The sequence below is a fragment of the Geotrypetes seraphini genome, chromosome 5, assembly GCF_902459505.1.
Source record: "Geotrypetes seraphini chromosome 5, aGeoSer1.1, whole genome shotgun sequence".
NCBI classification, from domain to species: Eukaryota; Metazoa; Chordata; class Amphibia; order Gymnophiona; family Dermophiidae; genus Geotrypetes; species Geotrypetes seraphini.
Window position 1 is genome coordinate 161,668,175 of NC_047088.1, and position 13,681 is coordinate 161,681,855.

The 13,681-nt window shown below is 45.2% G+C and overlaps 1 protein-coding gene across 1 annotated transcript in view; it reads left to right on the forward strand.

The window, feature by feature from the left end:
- UNC80 (unc-80 homolog, NALCN channel complex subunit) overlaps window positions 1-13,681 on the forward strand; it is a 392,207-nt gene that overhangs the window by 153,209 nt on the left and 225,317 nt on the right. Inside the window, 1 exon segment of the mRNA XM_033945805.1 lies at window positions 3,732-3,944. Within this exon segment, the coding sequence (XP_033801696.1) occupies window positions 3,732-3,944 (213 nt within the window).

Below are 13,681 nucleotides of genomic sequence, written 5' to 3' on the forward strand. Positions count from 1 at the left end.
GAGCTGTCTCCTGGGGAGTTCTAGAATCCTTGGATCTCGCAGAGGCTTTTCCTCCTTATTCTAATGTTTCTGGGGTGTTGCAGATTTCTGCATTTCCCTGTTCTGCAACAGCTTTTCCAGTTCGCAGCTCTGCCCTTTGAACTTGCGACTGCACCCTGCATTTTCTCCAAAGTGTTGGTAGTTATGGTGACTTTTCTCCGCCAACAGGGTGTCCTGGTTCCTCCTTCTTGGATGATTGGTTGATCCAAGCTCCTTTCCAACAGGAGTGTAAATGTGTGCTGGAGATGGTAGTGTCTCTGCTATAGGACTTAGGTTGGCTTGCCAACTTTCGGAAGTGCCAGTTGACGCTGTTCCAGTCCTTGGAGTCTCTGGGCCTTCTCTTTGACACCTGGCAGGGTCATGTGTTTCTTTCCAAGACACACAGTCACAAACTTCAACGGCAGATCAGAGACCTCCTGGATTGCCAGCTCCCATGGCCTGGTTTGTCTGCAGGTGATGGAGTCTATGGCAGCCTCCTTGAAGGTGGTCCCCTGGGCCAGAACACACATGCGCCCTTTACAGGAGTCCCTCCTTTCTCAGTGGTCTCCGCAGTGCCATCCCCTTCAGCTGCCACTCCCCTGGATGATACCGGCTCGCAGCAGTTTGGCTGGTGGCTTCAGGGGGAGGCTTCTTCAGATCTCAGTATGGATGACTATTATGATGGATGCCAGCCTGTCAGGTAGGGGTGCTTACTGTGGGGACTGCTCCATTCAGGAGCAGTGGACTCTTTGTTTGCAGCATTTATCAATCAGTCTTCTGGAGCTCTGGGCGATTCAGTTGCAGTTATTCACTCTCCAGCCCTTTCTGGAAGGAACAGCAGTGCAAGTATTCTCTGACGATGCAACGAAAGTGGTGTGTGGAAATGGTCAAGAGGGCACAGGAAGCGGTCCCATGGGCCCCGAAACTCCAATACTGTTTAGCTGGGTAGAATCACTTCTGTCCCTATCGACAGCCCATTTGGCTGGAGTCAACAATGTACAGGTGCTTCTTCAGTCTCAAAATGGAGCATGGAGGATTAGGGCTGAATGCTTTGGTTCAGCCCTGGACATCCTTGAACTTCTTTATGTGTTCCCTCTGTGCCCTTTGGATGGTCGGCTCGTCCACCAGATGGCAACACATCCCAACCTTGTGATTCTAGTTGCTCCGGACTGGCCTTATCATCCGTGGTATGCGGATCTCGTCCATATTTAGTGGGGCAGGAGGCTTCAACTCCATCTTCATCGCTACTTTCTCAGTCTGGGTCTGTTGCCCATGGAACATCCACAGCACTTTGGTCCTATGACATGGCTCTTGAGCACTCAACCTTGAAGCGGGGTTATTCAGATGTCATCTTGACACTTTGGCAGTCGGGGAAAAAAAACCCTTCTACTATGGCTTTTTATGCCAAAGTCTGGAAGGCTTTTCAGCAGTGGTGTGCTAAGGACCAGGTGGAGAATGAGAGGGCTCTCTTTTCAGTGGTCCTGGCTTCTCTTCCAGCAAGACTAGAGAAGGATTTAGCAGTGGCCTCCCTTAATGTTTGGGTTTTTTCATGCTTAAAGTGCACATAGTGGCTCTAGTTTGTTTCCTACTCATTCAGAGGTGACCAGATTTATGAGAGGGGTACTTTATTTGCATCCTCCCTTGCGGCATCCTTTCTCTTCATGGAATCTTAACATTATTCTTCAGGGCCTTGGGAAAGCCCCATTAGAATCACTGAAGGATGCTACTCTTCTGGGTCTGATGTTCCACACTGAATTCCGGTCGCCATAGTCTCAGAGATTCAAGCTCTTTTGTGCTGGGAACCTTTTTTCTGTATTCAGGACGCAGGAGTAGTTCTCTGTACTATACCTTCCTTTCTACAGCAAGTAGTTTCCACTTCCCCTCTCTCCTACGGGATTCGTTTGCCTGTGTTTCATTCCTCAGGCTCCATGCGGATGGCTTAACTCTTCCGTACATTGGATGTCGAGAGTGTTTTGCTCCACTATTTGCAGTGGGTATCTGATTTTCGGTTGTCTGATCATCTTTTTCTTATCTACTCTGCCTTAGTGGGATACCTTTGGTTTTCTTGGGCCATTTCTGTAGCTGTTGTCTCCCATGGCTAGAAGCCAACAATTTCCATGAGGCCCACTGGACTAGCAGTGTTGATGTTTCATGGGCAAAGTCTCATCTGCTTCCTCCCAATTACTTTCTGGGCAGTTCCTTAGTCCTATTTTCCTACTTTTACCCGGTTTTCCAGGTGTGTGGGGCAGCTCGCTTGGATAACGCTTTTTTTTTTGTGGGACCTCAGGATTGCAGGCAAGCTCTTCTGTCCCTCCCTAGATTCTGCCATTGCTTTGGTATGTCACCTAGTGTACTGAATCTGGAAGATAAATAACAAAATCACCTTTGTTAATCTTCTTTCTGTTGGTACCTGTAGGATTCAGTACGGCTCACCCTCTCTGTTTAACTTCAGTTGTTCTGAATCGCCTGCTTTTTGCCTTGGTTATTCTCCTTGTAGGCAGAGGCCTTCCAGCCAGTTGACGGATCCTGTGGGGAGTTTTCGCCTTCTGTGAGTATGCAAGTTACCAAAGACTGTTTCATGTGGGTGTTTCCTGCACACTGCAAGTTAGTTTTACATTACATTAGAGATTTCTATTCCTCCATTGCCTTGCGGTTCAAGGCGGATTACAAAAGAATTACAAAAAACATATTACATGAAGAAGATATCTGGTAATTTCTAGAGGAGATAAAGAGTAGATGAGGTTGCTTTGGGGAATCGGGAAGGTATTGGGAAGTGGGAAGGAGCTAGCAGTATTAAATCGTTTGCAGGAATTTCTTGAAAAGTAGAGTCTTTATTTCTTTTCTGAATGTTTTGTTGTCTGAGGTCATAATTAGTAGATTGGAGATTTGGTTGTCAAGTTTTGCTGCTTGTGTGGCTAGGAGGCCATCATATAATTTTTTCCATTTGACTTCTTTGATTGGGGGGTGCGTGAATGGAGTGTGGGTTTTCCTATATCTAGTTGATGTAGTTTGGATGAGGCAGTTGTTCAGGTAGGTTGGGCTATCGCCGTTTATGGTTTTAAATAGTAGACAGTAGAATTTGAAAAGTATTCTTGCCGGAATTGAGAGCCAGTGTGAGTTGAGGTATGCCTCTGTGATGTGGTCATGTTTCCTTAATGAAAAGATAAGTACTTCTCAGTGCTGTGTTTTGGATTGTTTGTAGTTGTTTTATCATTGTTGCTGGGCAGGGGAGGTAGAGAATGTTGCAATAGTCTAAAAGGCCTAGGACTAGGGATTGTATTAAGAGCCGGAATTGTGTTTTATCGAATAATTTTCTAACTTGTTTTAAGTTTTTTTCTGTTTTGCCGTTGGACCTGTACATTACTTGTTTTCATGTTTTGCAGAGCAAACCTGTACAGAAATTATGTTGCTAGGGAACTTCCCCTGTATCCCTTTGTCATGGAGTTGTTCAGGTGTGTTGCTTGCTTTGGGACTAAACTGAATCTAACTCTGTAAGAAAAATGTGTGGCTCAGAAAAGTGTGTGGCTTTCTGCAACTCCTGGATAGCAGGTTGGGACTGTACACCTAGCTTATTGAATCCTACAGATACTAACAGAAAGAAGATTATCAAAGGTGAAAACCCTAATCTTCCAATATTACATATAACAGTTTAATGCAAACCAGTGTCATTGTCACTTATTATAAATTTTTCATGTATGCAATTGCCTTTACAGGAAGCCCCAGTAGTGGCAAGAGCAGCCCTGTTTCTTGAGTGTGCCCGGTTTGTACATCGCTGTAACCGTGGCAACTGGCCAGAGTGGATGAAAGGTCATCATGTGAACATTGCAAAGAAAGGCTTGTCCCGTGGCCGCTCACCAATAGTGGGTAACAAACGGAACCAAAAGTTGCAGTGGAATGCAGCCAAACTGTTCTACCAGTGGGGTGATGTAAGGCATTTCTTTCTCTCTCTCTCTCTTTTATGATGATTCTTCTGTCTCTGCTCACTATTCTCCTCCAGCATCAGGCCAGTATTTTGCTTTAGTATTGCCAGAAATGCACAAAAGACTTTGCAACCCTTGATTCAAATAACATTGTTTGTAGCAGAAAATGATTGTAGCCAAAAACACAAACAACCATGAATTTGTGTAAGTGATGTCAAAATGTACCACAGACTATGAACCCAGGGTCTGGAAGCTGACATTTTTGAAGTAGTGTAGTTTCAACTGAATTTACTAAACCTAAGAAAAGTTTTTAATCTTTTATTGGGTCAGTATGTTAAAATTATAAAGCATGTTTTGATAAATTTTAATAGCTGGGGTCAAATCTTTGAGGCATCCATAATGAAGTTTGTTTAATAATATAAAAAAAAACCCATAATGCATCAGATTATTGGTCCATTGGGCTCAGCATGCTTTCTCTAACAATAACCAATCTGGGTTGCTTGGAAGAAGTATCAAATGAATCCTAATGAATGAATCAGTTTTCCCTGTTGTTCACTCTCAGTTGTAAAAATGTTGCATTCCCTAAGATTTTTTGTAAATAAATCTTCTCTATCCCCTTATAAAAGCAGCAAGGTTGGTAGAAACCTCATATAACTTCTCCAGCCTTCTGTACTCAAGATCAAAATCCACAATCTGATTGCCACTTCTTCTCTCCAGTACAGTACTCCCCCAATATTTGCGGGGGTTCCATTCCAGAAACCACCGCGGATCTCAAAAAACTGCGAATACGGTTTTTCATGGGGGAGCCTGAAGAGGGCAGCAGGAGAGGGCAGCAGGAGTGCAGCTGGAGCACCACAAGTGCAGGAAATCACTCGCGGTACGCTCCGACCGCCTCTTCCTGCACAAAGTCGGGCCCTATCCAATCAGGAGCTGCGTGTCAAAGCAGCTCTTGATTGGATAAGGCCCAACTTAGTGCAGGAAAAGGCGGTCAGAGCGTACCGCGAGTGATTTCCTGCACTCGCGGCGCTCCAGCTGCTCTCTCCTGCCTCTCCCACTGCCCTCTCCTTGTCAATGGTTCGTGGTCTGAAAATACTGTGAATGACCGGGACTGCGAACCGCCGACTGCGAACAACTGGGGGAACACTGTATATTGACCCATTCCAGTGATGGTCTGGAAAAGATCAGGAAAGGAGATGACATAGCTCACTCTCATCCTGCTCCCAAAGGCTTTCAAAATGGTGCCAACTGACAATCAAATCATATTACATGGAGCTGTATGCTGAGTGAACCAAGAAATATGGCTTCTGTAGCAAAGAATTATGAACTTGTTACACTACAGTCAAATTAATATTGCTCTTTGCTAATGAAAAATGCTGACACCAGTGGAAATGTAGGTGACTGTGGCCAGTGGCGTAGCAAGGGTTAGAGGCGCCCGGGGCGGTGGTGCTCCTCCCTCCCCACCGCACATGCACACCCCTTCCCTACCTTGTACCTCTTTTAACTTCTCCAGCACAAGCAGCATCACCAGCTCGCTGCATGCATTGGTGTCAGCTCTAAATGACATAATTTCCTGGGCATGGGACCCAGAAGTGACATCAGAGGTAAAGCCGATGCTGGTGCGAGCAGCAGATTGGAGTTGCTGCTTGCACTGGCTACCAAGCAGGAGTTTGACTCTGAGAATCGATAGTCTGGAGTGTTGGTGTCACGGCCCTGAAGCAGTGGCTTAAAAGCCACGAAATGATCATCAGCCTGGCTCTTTCCTAACTAGCTTGGATTTTTTTCTAGTTAGTTTTGACTTTTTTCAGGCTCCCACCTGAAATTATATGCAAAAGTTTTTTTGCCAGTGATGCTTGGGTGGAAGAGAGTGGGAACACCTCTCCATGTCCAAGGCTTTTCTTTCGCCTTAAAATACTTTTTCTGGCGTTGGTGTGCACTGATCAAATGGAGTGATTTGTTTTCTAGTATATTAAAAAGAGACTGGAACATGCACAAGGAAGATCCAAGTTACATAGATTAAAAATAAAATACAATAGCCCCTGTTGTAAAATCAAATGTTTTTAAAATAGGATGAAAACAGTCTGATTCTTATTATTAATAATAATAATAATAATAATAACAACTTTATTTTGTATACCGCAATACCAGAAGCAATTCAGAGTGGTTTACAGAGGAAGAGACTGTACATATACAGCGAAGTTACAGAGAAAATGTCAATTACATTGGTGGGGTGATTCGATTCCATTAGTGAGTCGAGAATGGTTAGGTATGGCTGGAAATAGGTCGGTTATGCAATAAGTATATCAGAGATACAACAAGGCGGGGAGGAGTAAGAGAAATTTGTCAAAGAGATAGGTTTTGATTGATTTCCTGAAGGCTTGGTAGGAGGGCATATTTGAAATGAGGGTTGTTAGACATTTATTCCATTTGCCAGCTTGGAATGACAATGTTCTATCAAGGAATCTCTTGTAGATACAGCCCTTCAGGGAGGGGAAGGCAAACAGATAGGTATTACATGTGAGGGAGGTGTCTGGAAATATAAAATGGTGCGAAAGGTAGATCAGGGATGAGCCAGTTATGGTTCTGAAGCATAGGCAGGCAAACTTGAAGATGACCCTTGCCTCGATGGTAACCAGTGAAGTTTTCTGTAGAACGGGCTAACGTGGTCTGACTTTTTTAGACCATAGATGAGACAAACAGCAGTATTCTGTATGATTCTCAGATGTTTTATGATTTTCTTAAACGATCCCAAGTATATGATATTACAGTAGTCTAAGGTGCTTAAAATAAATGACTGAACCAGTAATCGGAAGGAGAGGAAGTCAAAATAGTGTTTGATGGTACGCAGTTTCCAGAGAGTGCAAAAACATTTTTTAATCTGGACATTGGTATGATCTTCAAATGTTAGGCATCGATCCAGTGTGACTCCTAGGATTTTGATGGTGGAATTGATTGGGTAGGTAAGCCCGTTTAATTTCAGAGAGGTATTCGTTAGCTTGTGGTTGGGACTTGCCAGGAAAAGCTTGGTTTTTTTTCTGGATTTAGTTTTAGTTTGAATTGAGTGGTCCATTGTTCTACCTTAGTGAGAACAGAAGAAGTGAGTTGTTCAGTTTCTTGTGTCAGTGAAGTTATGGGGATGATGATTGTAATGTCATCTGCATAAATGTATGATTTTAGTTTTGAGTCGGATAGCATACGAGCCAATGGTGTCATGTACACGTTGAACAGAGAAGGAGAGAGAGGGGAGCCTTGTGGGACTCCGCAGGGGTTGCTCCAGGGTTGGGAGAAGGTGCCATCACTGTGGACTTGGTAGGTGCATTTTTTGTTTTAAGTTTGGTCACTTAAAACAAAAAAGACAAATCAAAAATCAATTTAAATCTAATGCATTTAATAGAAATTCAAGCAAGTGGCAATTCCATTCCCTAGATGGAAGTCTTGAAACAGAAACAACTTATTGACATGAGAAATAACCTAGAATAAAATCTTGTAAAGTCTCAAAAACTATGCTTACCACTTTAGAGGAAGCATGAGACTGAACTGGCAACCAATCCACAATTAAAGGAGCCTTACAAGCTACCTAGTCAACTCCCATCACTGGTCCAGAGATCTGACTCTCTGAACAGCTAACCTCAGTGGGATTGGATGATGACAGAAATGTGCAGGTTTTCAGGATAATGCTAATGAATATTCATGAGATACAGTATATCAGCATGTACTGGTTCCATTGTATGCAAATATATTTCATGCATATTCATAAAGGATATCCTGAAACCCTGTCTGATTTGCAGCCCTCCAAGATTGACCAGGTAGATTTCGAAGAGTAGATCCAATCCTTTATGCTGATTTATTTATAAATAATTTGTAATTTTTATTGTAATTACCATGGATCTCATGTAGATTTGTAAGGTAGTATATAATACAATTGTTATGCTATATTTGAGGAAGAAATAGCATGAATAATCATGAGGTGAAACGCTGCTGTAGCAGGTATGGGTAATACATTTGATATACTGCCTGTTTGTAGTACAACCATTGTGTTTTACTGTACTACAACATTTGATATACTGCCTGTTTGTAGTACAACCATTGTGTTTTACTGTACTAGGGACAGAGAAAGTACCTGTATATGATATATACAGGTACTTTCTCTGTCCCTAGTTGGCTCACAATCTAAAGTTTTGTACCTGAGGTACTGGACAGTTAGACTACTTGCCCAGGGTCACAGGGAGCTGTAATAAGAATCAAGTCTGGTTCCCAGCCCACTGCATTAACTATTAGGCTACTCCCCCATTTCAGGATTTTGAAGATGTAATAAATCACTATGTAACATGATTTTTGTCATTGGACAGATTGGTGTAATTTCTAATTGCTCATGCCTAAAAAGTATAGAAAATGTCTATTTCCATAAAACTTTGATTTTGTGACCAGGATAGTCAAATTTTTACCTATTTTTATATTTTCATTCTTCTAAAGTCATAAAAATCAACATATGAATCACAATTAATATGTATTTACATTAAAGTTATACAAAGATGACAACAGAAGATTTAGAAGTGAGTAGTTTTCTGAGATTTGTGATTATTTTGTAAGTCACTTATATGAATCAGCCCCCAGATGTAGACTCCCATCAAGTTTTCATTATATTCTCCTTGGTAGTGGCATTCAAAGTCCAGTATAACCTGGTGGCAGTGGCGTACCTAGGGGGGGGCGGGGGGGGCGGGCCGCCCCGGGTACCAGCCCTAAGGGGGTGTTCCCGGCCTTGCCGTTCAGTCCCCCGCCACCCCCGAAGGACCGCTCGCCCCCCCCTGGCCTCCCCGCACCACCTATGAACAGCCGCAGCAGGATCGCGAAGTCAGCGTCAGCATCCCTGCGCTGCTTCCTACGACGCGATCCCGCCCCTCCTCTGACGTCAGAGGAGGGGCGGGACCGTGGCGCAGGAAGCAGCAGGGATCGCTGACGCTGACTTCGCGATCCTGCTGCGGCTGTTCATAGGTGGTGCGGGGAGGCCAGGGGGGCGAGCGGTCCTTCGGGGGTGGCGGGGGACTGAACGGCAAGGCCGGGAACACCCCCTTAGGGCTGGTACCCGACGCTGACTTCGCGATCCTGCTGCGGCTGTTCATAGGTGGTGCGGGGAGGCCAGGGGGGCGAGCGGTCCTTCGGGGTGGGTCGGGGCATCAGGCCTTCAGGGTGGGGCGGGCGGGCAGGCAAGCAGGCTTTCAAGGGGGAGGGGGTGACAGGCAGGCAGGCAGGCCTTCAAGGGGGGACAGGCCTTCGGGGGGGGGGGGGGTGCAGACATTCAAGGGGGGTGCAGACATTCAATATGGAAGGCCTTCAAGGGGGGCAGGCAGGCCTTCAGGGGGGTGCAGACCTTCGGGGGGGGGTGTAGGCCTTTGGGGGGGTGCAGACCTTCAAGGGGGTGCAGGCCTTCAAGGGGGGAAAGGCAGGCAGGCCTTCAAGGGGGGGACAGGCCTACAAGGGGGGGGACAGGCCTACAAGGGGGGGGACAGGCCTACAAGGGGGGGGACAGGCCTTCAAGGGGGGGTGCAGGCCTTCAAGGGGGGGGTGCAGGCCTTCAAGGGGGGTGCAGGCCTTCAAGGGGGAGACAGGCCTTCAAGGGGGGGAAAGGCAGGCAGGCAGGCCTTAAAGGGGGGACAGGCCTACAAGGGGGTGGGACAGGCCTTCAAGGGGGGGACAGGCCTTCGGGGGGGTGCAGACCTTCAAGGGGGGAAAGGCAGGCAGGCCTTAAAGGGGGGACAGGCCTACAAGGGGGGGGGACAGGCCTTCAAGGGGGGGGCAGGCCTTCGGGGGGGTGCAGACCTTCAAGGGGGGAAAGGCAGGCAGGCCTTCAAGGGGGGGACAGGCCTACAAGGGGGGGGGACAGGCCTACAAGGGGGGGGGACAGGCCTACAAGGGGGGGGACAGGCCTTCAAGGGGGGGTGCAGGCCTTCAAGGGGGGTGCAGGCCTTCAAGGGGGAGACAGGCCTTCAAGGGGGGGAAAGGCAGGCAGGCAGGCCTTAAAGGGGGGACAGGCCTACAAGGGGGTGGGACAGGCCTTCAAGGGGGGGACAGGCTTCGGGGGGGTGCAGACCTTCAAGGGAGTGCAGGCCTTCGGGGGGGGGGGGGGCAGTCCTTCAGGGGTGGGGTTTAGGCCTTCAGAGGGGGGCAGACCTTCGGGTGGGAGGTAAAGTCCTTCGGGGGGTGCAGGTCTTCAGGGGTGGGGTGTAGCCCTTCGGAGGGGGGACAGACCTTCGGGGGAGGGGGGTCCTGGTGTAAAAGTACACAGAGGGAGAGAGGGAAGGGGGGGGTTCAAAGATACATGCATATGCCAGACTTTGGGGGTTAGAAATAATGGGTCTAAAAACAGAGGAGTGGGAGAGAGATGGTGCATAATGGGATTTAGGGAGGGAAGGAACAGAAAGGGAGAGAACTTGGAAACAGGGGATGGTGTGGAGGGGGGATAGAGATACTGGATAGGAGGATAGTTGGGAACAGAAAGGGAGAGATGGTGGATCCTGGGGTGGTGGGGAGTTGAGAAAAGGTGAATCTGTGGATGGAGACAAAAAAAAGGAAAGATGCCAGATCTCCGGGAGAGGGAAGGGAAACGGAAGGGGAGAACAGAGATGGCAGACGGATGGTTAGCACGGAGAAAGGAGACCCTGGCAAGCAAGACAACAAGAGCCTGGGACCAACAAGATTTGAATATTGATCAGAGAACAAAAGGTAGAAAAAATAATTTTATTTTCTGTTTTGTGATTACAATATGTTAGATTTGAAAAGTGTACATGAGACAGCTTGAAATGGGAACTTTTCTATTTTTGTGAATGGCAAGGCTGAGTTCAGTTAAAATATATGCTTTATAAGAAAATATAATAATGTGTTTTATAAAGTTTATAAGCATTGCTGGCATACTCGGTGAGGTGTTCCTAGTGTTGGTGGTGGTGGTAGCATGTCAGTGTGTTGAGAGGAAGAGGTAGTCTGGGAAATTCTGCTGAGCAAACTCTGGGCCCATTTCCACCCCCAGTTAGTCCACTCCACTCAACTGGTTCACACACTGAGTGGGTCTTTGGGTGTTATTTCTGGGTAGTTGTTTTAGAATCTCTTCCAGTGGTTTGTCAGTATCTCCTTCTGGTCCAAGGAAGGAAACTTTGTCAACCTTAGCATTGACCTTCAGAATATGTTTGTAACAGCGCTGCTTGTGTGGCATTAGGCTATGTAGTGATCGAAAGAAAAAAACAGACCTTTGCACATTTTTGCACTATATGGTGGGTGTATGAGGAGATTCATTTCCTGCACAGTTAAGTCCATTTTTTCTACTGAATAATAGTATAGGTACAATGAAAGTAAATAGCAAAAATGTTTGAGTAGATAATTAAGGAAATCTTTTTCATATTGCTTGCTTATGGACTGGGAAAAAAGACTGTTCAAGCAAATGTCTCCAGAACTGCTTTAATGGAAAAATGTGATTTTTTTTTTTTTAAGTACTTTGTGAAATTTATTGTTGTTGTGAAATTTATTGTTATACTTTGTTTAAACTTAAAAAGCGGTGTCATTAACAGTGAATCTAATCGAAAAATCGATTCAACAGGGTGAATCGGATCGAATGAAATATTTTTCTCTGAATCGGGCAGCACTATTGGCTACCATGAGAATGGGCTACTGGGCATGATGGACCATTGGTGTGACCCAGTTAGGCTATTCTTATGTTATGTTCTCATCTGTAGGGGCCTTTGTTTTCACTTCTTATTTTAATGTATTTTTTTCCTGGGAACTTATCAGTGTTTTTTTATAATGGGAACAAAAATGGAAGAGAATTAATGTGTGTGGAATGGGGGGGGGGGTAACTAATTTCTTCAGCTAAATAATTCAATCCACTTCAAACAGACATAGGAGAACTCACGCACCATTCACACACCCTCCAACCAAAAACGTCAAAAGAAAAAAACTGTTCGACAACCTCCTAGCCATTCGAGCTGCAACACTTGACCCCCAACTCTACAACCTATTGACCTCGACCACAAACTACAAAACCTTAAAAAAAGAAATAAAAACCCTTCTATTAAAAAAACACATAAAACCAAACTAACATAATCAGAACTGTCCCAAGCATCACCTGCAACTACTCCATATGTACTTCTGATGTCATGACAATTCAGACATAATTTATGTTATGTTATGTTTGGAATAATGGTTACATAAATGAGGTTCAATAAAAGAAAATTTTCTGTGGGAGCATTTGTTGGAACTTCTGTTATCCTGATTTCTTCTATCTGTGGGCTTTCTTTAGCTAACCTACTTATCTGGGGCTTTCCACTTCTGCAGCTGCCCTTTTCACGGTCCACTTTGCGCTTGCACTCTCTGGGGAGGGGGGGTTGGGTCTGGGCTTGGTGGGGTAGGTGTGTCTGGTAGTTTTGTCTGGGTGGTGGCTGGGTGTTTCTTGGGTGCTTGTTGTGCGGATTGGTGTGTCTGGTGAGCGGTCTGGGTGTTGTTGCTTGTGGGGGTTTTTTTCATTATAAAATATGGCTGAGGGTCTAGTCCGGCTTATTATTCTTGTGGGTTCTGGGGTGGGATTTGTTTGCTTGCCCCAAGTTTTGGCCTTTTGTTGTGTATTGCTATGCCTCTCATTGGCAATTTTCTCTTGGGAGAGGCTTGTTCATGCTTGTTGTTGCTGTTACTCTCATTCTGTGTTCTTTTTGATAATGTATAAGTTTCTGTACAGACCATGGTTGCTTGTCTGGACCTTTTGCCGTTCTCAATAAAAATACTTTGGAAAAAAAAAAAAAAAAAAAAAGAAAATTTTCACTGCCTGTTTCTATTCTGACCATTTATTCCATTTCATGGTTATTGCAAAAAAAAAAAAAAAAAAAAAAATTTTACATGGGGGGGGGGGGGTGTCAAAAAATGATGGGCCCCGGGTGCCACATACCCTAGGTACGCCACTGCCTGGTGGAAGTGCTCACCTTGCTCCTCTGAGTATGCCCCCATGTTCTTCTTGAATGTCTCAAGATGAGCAACAAGGACATGGACTTTGAGAAATATCCTATAGCCCATTTTACTGTAATTCTTCACCAAAATCTCAACCAGCTGCACATAGTCTTTGGCCTTGTGATCAGGATGAACCACTGTGACAAAGCTGTTCCAAGCTGCTTTTTCTTTCCTAGTTAGCTTCATAGGAAATTCCTTGCACTCCAGGATCTTCTTTATCTGTGGTCCGACGAAGACATAAGCTTTGATCTTTGCCTCAGACAGATTAAAGAAGATGTCTTGAAGGTACTTGAAGGTTGCCAGATCCTTATCTAGAGCTCTGATAAATTGTTTCATTAGACCCAATTTGATGTCCAGTGGTGGCATCAGCACCTTCCTGGTGTCTATCAGTGGTTCTCATTTGATGTTTCTCCCCACATAATCCACTGTGGCCAGTTCTGCCTTTTGTAGTGTGTCTTTGTGTGTCTGCAGTCCCAAAGGCAGAGATAGCAGGGAAACTTGGTAAAACTGCCTTGGAGACACATTAGAAATGCCACTATTTTGTTTTGGTTTTTTTTAATCTATTATTGAAGGTTATTCCTTCTTTCCCGGTTTTCCACATCCTCTAGGTTTTTTGTTTCAGTGAGAAGAGATTGATGATCTATCTGGGACTGGACCAGCTTTGTCTCACAGTTTGAGATTCTCTGTTCACAACTATCCAGCCTGGTATTGGATATTTGTATTTGATGGGTCAAATTTGTCAGCTCTTCCTGGAGTGAGGCTAA